The 5338-nt window shown below is 29.4% G+C and overlaps 1 protein-coding gene across 1 annotated transcript; it reads right to left on the reverse strand.

Annotated features, from left to right (window-relative positions):
- Positions 1-275: 275 nt before the first annotated feature.
- LOC107490175 (F-box/FBD/LRR-repeat protein At5g53840-like) lies at positions 276-2851 on the reverse strand. The gene is made up of 3 exons (XM_016110952.3): positions 1949-2851; positions 1383-1523; positions 276-578 (listed from the first exon to the last, which is right to left on the reverse strand). Exons 1-3 carry the CDS (start codon positions 2849-2851, stop codon positions 276-278), a joined length of 1347 nt encoding a protein of 448 aa, XP_015966438.1.
- Positions 2852-5338: the final 2487 nt, after the last annotated feature.

The following is a 5338-nucleotide window of genomic DNA, read 5'->3' on the forward strand; positions in this document are numbered from 1 at the left end:
TAATGCGTGTTGTGTTGCATGCATAGAATTAGTGAGTAAAAATAAAAAAATTAGTAAAATTTGTTTATATGTAACTTTTTGGTATAAGTTTTCATAATATCTAAAAGAATATCATAGATTTTTTTATATATTTTGAGAGAATATAATTTTACCATTTTATCATATTATTTCTACTATTGTTTAAATTCTTATTAATTTTATTCATTTCTCGTGTTACAAATTTTAATTGTATTATTTTGTCTCTATTAACTCTGACATCTAACACTAACATTATCTTAAAGACAAACAACTTCCACTGAGGATGGTATTTTTTTGTGTAGTTCCAAAGCACGTTTTTGGATTGATTCACGATCCCAACTTGTGGAATGCTCTCCTATTGGTTTCAATTTTGGTTTTGTTGGAAACCTTGTATCAATAATGATCTTCTGGAGCCGAACTGCATTCTCAAGCATGTACATGATTAGTTCAACTTCACATGTTGCCCCACAAAATCCAACCAATTCCAACTCCTTAAGACTGTATTCACATTCCTTTGAGAATGTGCTTGCCCTTCTAAAAATAGGATTGATATTTAACATCTGCAACATGTAAAAAAAAAAGCCACATTTAGACTCAATTATTCTTGGTGATGCTTTTGTTTGCTTAATGATTTTTTAGTATTTAGTATGCACTTTTCATTAGATAATGCATAGAGTTTTTCAATTAGTACGTACTTAGACCAAAATGTTCATCCTTTAAAAATTAAAAGAGTAATATTCCAAATCAGTTCTTAAAAAATTTAGTCAGATATTTTAGTTTTTAACAAATCTTAATTATCAAATTAATTCTTAAACTTTTATTTAATTAGACAAATCAGTACTCATATTATTTCATTCTTTTTTTTATAGAAAAATTTTAAAAATTTTAGGAATTGTTATATCTTTTATTAAATAGTGATGGATATTGATTTGTCTTAAATCAAAATTTGATTATTAGAATTTGTTAAAAATTAAATTGTTCGATGACAAATCTTTTAAAATGCGATTAGGATATTACTCAAAATGAAAAGTCCTATAGTCTTGAGAATTGAAAAAGTAAAAGAAAAACTATGTATCAAAATGAGTTCATCAAATGTACATTTTTATCTTAAAAATATATAGTTTGATTCACATTTATCTTCTTAAATATTGTGCATTTTCTAAAATGAATTCGTCTGCTGATGTCAATTTGTGGGCATAAATCATAAGGAAATGCTTATAGTACTTGTTTTTCTAATTTGCATATAAAATTATGATCAATCATCATCTAACATAACCAAAGTTCCTATTCTTGAATCAACGTAAAAATAAATAGGAAGGGCCTATTCTTGAGCATTTTTGAGCGAGAGATGCGAACATATTCACCTTAAGTGTGAACCTCCACAATGAAGGAGATGCCTTTAATAGCAAAGCACAAGTACTAAGTGTGATGCCATCTTCCATACATGTAACCAACTCCAAGTGCTTGAGGTTTTTTAACTCAGGAAGTTGACATAACCAATAAACCTGGAAATTATTTAGACACTACAAAATATTTCATTGTAGTCGGGGTTGTTTGTAAATTTTGATTTTGGAAAAAAAAGGGGATAAATTATGTTTCTTATTTCTAACATTAGTGATTTTTTTAAAATATTTTTTAATGTTTAATTTTATTTAATTTTATCTTTAATATTTTGGATTTTTTTTAATTTTGTCCTAGCATCTTTGATTTTTCTCAATACTATTTTTAGATATTTTTAATTTTGTCTCTAACATTTTAGATGAAATTAATGTTTATGAGTAATTTTGAAACAAATTGAAAGCATTAGAAACGAAATTGAATGAAATTAAATATTAAAAATATTTTAAAAAAAATCACAGGTTAAAGACAAAAAATATATTTTATCAAAAATAAAGAAAAAAAACGAAGGAATAAAAGAAATAGAACTTACCACTTGAGGTACATTTTGTGTAATATCCAATTTAAGCACTTTTATTTGAGAGATAAAGCTCTCTCTAGTGAACTCCACATAAGATCCTCCGAATTCTGCTTCCACGAGTCTTGGAACACTTCTGAATTCTGTGTCCAAATGGGGTCCACAGTATTTGAGTGACACCAAATTCTCAGCACAAATTTCCAGGTTCCTCAGCTCCCAACACCTCACCAACTCTAAACATTTCAGCTTCAATGATGAACCTGAAGAAGAAGAAATCTTCATAGAATTTGGAACTCCTGAACTATTTAAACTCAAAGTTTCAAGTGAAGGGCAGCAACAAAGTAAATATTCTAGCATCTCACTGGTCAAGGTAACGAATTTCAACCTCAAAACACGTAAGGAGTCAAAATTTTCCACTTTGAACAAATGCAATGGAAGAACATATTCAAATGAGTGCCCAAAATATAGCTCTAGCTTATGAACCTTCTTCTGAATTGCATATTGAAGCCACTTTTCAACATCATAGTCAGTGGCAACATGGAACCAAAATCTCAATCCTTCAAGTGTTGGACTTTTAAGTGAACTGAACAACTCATTGATCCAATTTGTGTATGTTTTCCTTTCTGCATCAAACATGATCTCCATTGCCATTTGTAATTGTCTCCCTAAAGCCTTATTAATATCCTTTTTAATGTTTTTCATCACTGGTGAACCATCAAACTCTAAGGCTCCGGAGAAGAATTTCCATAGGTGCCTCCATTTTCTTGAGAGGATGGTGGTCCTAGCTGCTTCATTTATTGGCAATTTTGATAAAATTGTTACAGGGATTCCATCTGGCAATTGGTTTATGATGGGATCCTCTTCTTCATTGTGAAATTTTGCTCTCTTCTGTTTATAATCTTCTGATGATTGCTGCATCTTGCATGATCCTATGAAATAATAATAATAGTGGAAAAAGGAAATTAAAAGCGAAGGAAAATTGAGGGGCAAATGGAACAAAATAATTTATTAAGTTATGAAATCAAATATGTGCAGATCCTATGTTAAAACAATGATGTTTGCAAATGTAGTAGTAATAATAATAAGGCTTTTCAAACTTTTGTTGTTGAAATTTGGAAATTAGATTAATATATCTGATCACTGAAAGGACTTTTCGAATTACTAATATATACGATATCTACTTTCTGAGATTTGTGAATGAGACAGAAATTAATATCGATATTATGATGGTTAAGATATATTTGATGATGTTACTTTGATGCCACTTTTGCAAAATGATCTTAGAAACAAGAACCTGGTTTGGAGAACTTGTTTGTGAATTGTGATGCACATAGATTCAACCTGTACTAAAAGATCCGAAGTATGTTCCGTTGGTGATGGACGTCAACTCAAATTACTGAAATAATTTTTTGTTGGTACTTATGAATAAGAAAATAAGAAAATAATTTTCTAACATCCGGAATCGAAGTCAGTATGAAAGTTTTGGTTACCATATTTAGATTTTAATGTGATCTTGTTATAAAATCCAAACTTGATAAGCCAACAAGATATCTACCTATAAGTACAAAGATGGGCACGGATTTGGTGAGCAGTTCCTGTTTGTCACCAAAAGGCCCAAAAGTTATTTTGCTCACTGATAAGTTTTAGTCTATTTTTTTTATCAGGTAGATTGGACAATTCTTAATTTTAGATACTTCAAATAGATTAGACAACCTCCAATATTAAGTACAACACACACTCACACATTCTTTACATACTTACCAATTTTTTCTCTTCGATTACAATTGGTAGGAGTTGAGCGCCAGACCTCTGAGATGGGGAGACGAAATGCCTTGTAAACTAAGGCTTATTGGTATTTTAGTCTATTAAAATAAAATATTATTTTAATAAGGCCTTTTCTTTTATAGTTTTTAATAGGAGTTTTCATAAATTTTTTTATCGATTTTTATTTTATTCACTTTTTCATTGATAATTAGTTAATTATAGACTTCAATTCCATTATCAATTCTCAAAGCTTCTTTTCCGTTGCCATGTCCTCCCTCTAACTCCTCCTACGACCGCTTTCTATGTTAGACTTTTAGAAACTAACACCGAATCTTCCTCACTACTACCACCAGCGCCGTCACTTTCCTCCTCTTCTTCCGTCGTCACAAGCGCACCGTTCCTTCCATTATTTCCATCGTCAGCGACAACTCCAAACCTCTCCATTGCCTCTTCTACTCACTCCTTTATTGCGCCACCAACTCTTCCTCTCTACTCGGCCATGGAGACTTTTGGCACTGTCTTTTTTCGCATTCTCCCTCCTCCAGCAAAAGCCTTGTCGCCTGCGGTGGCGCGTGTGTACTTAAAGGTGAAGATTGTGGAATTGATCTCCACCATGAGAACTCCGGTGTGGCGGCAATGATCGTGACGCCATCAAAGACACTCTAGTGAACCTGATTGGATTCTCCGAAACCCGAACCTAAGACAAATTTTTTCTTTTCTTTCTAATTTGTTTGCGAAATTGAAATCAATGAATCGCATAATTGGGATTCTTATTGCAAAGTGATGAATGGGTTGTGTTCTATTGTCCGGATAATTACAACACACTTTATTTGAATATATACAACACAAATCACATATTCAAATATACAAAACAAATAAGAGAACTTTAAAAATTTCGAAGTGTATAAAGTAGATTAAAATATTCTGATCGAGAAATGATGAGATTAAATATTCTTTTATGATAGTAATAAAATAAAAATTTTAAAGTATATAAATTAAATTAAAATTAAATTTTTTTTAATTTTAAAATACATTACCATTTTCACAAAGCACAATTAATATTTTTTCATAAATGAATTGTTCTTAGTTTTGCAATCAAATTCACTATAAACTTTACTTTTGATGAGAAAACATTAATTTATTTCACTTTTCTTTTTTTTCTTAGTTTCTGTTTTAATAAACTAAATAAAATATAAATATTTTTTAAATTCAAAATAGATAACTTAATTTGTGTAATATGAGTCTTCTTTTATCTATTATCTTTTTGAATTTCTCTTTGTATATTCTCTATACTCTCTATCTGTGAATCAACACTTGATTGTGCAGGTGACGGAAGACCCTTGGTCTTAAACGTTTTGTTTTCATTCTTCTTATACTTGACGTTCATCCTTTCATTTAAATCTTAGAACCGATTATTACTTTTACTATATATTTTTTTCATTTTCGATTTTTTCTCCAAATAAGCGACACCTATCAAATTAATAAAATTAATTTAAAAAAATATTAATTTTTTATAACATCTTATTATAATTAATATTTTAAATAATTAATATTTTTTCATAACATATTACTATAATTAATTATTAAAAAATAACTAAAATTTTAAATCATATTACTATAACTTATAAAATTATACTAAAA

Source organism: Arachis duranensis, chromosome 1 (genome assembly GCF_000817695.3).
Source record: "Arachis duranensis cultivar V14167 chromosome 1, aradu.V14167.gnm2.J7QH, whole genome shotgun sequence".
Classification (NCBI taxonomy): Eukaryota; Viridiplantae; Streptophyta; class Magnoliopsida; order Fabales; family Fabaceae; genus Arachis; species Arachis duranensis.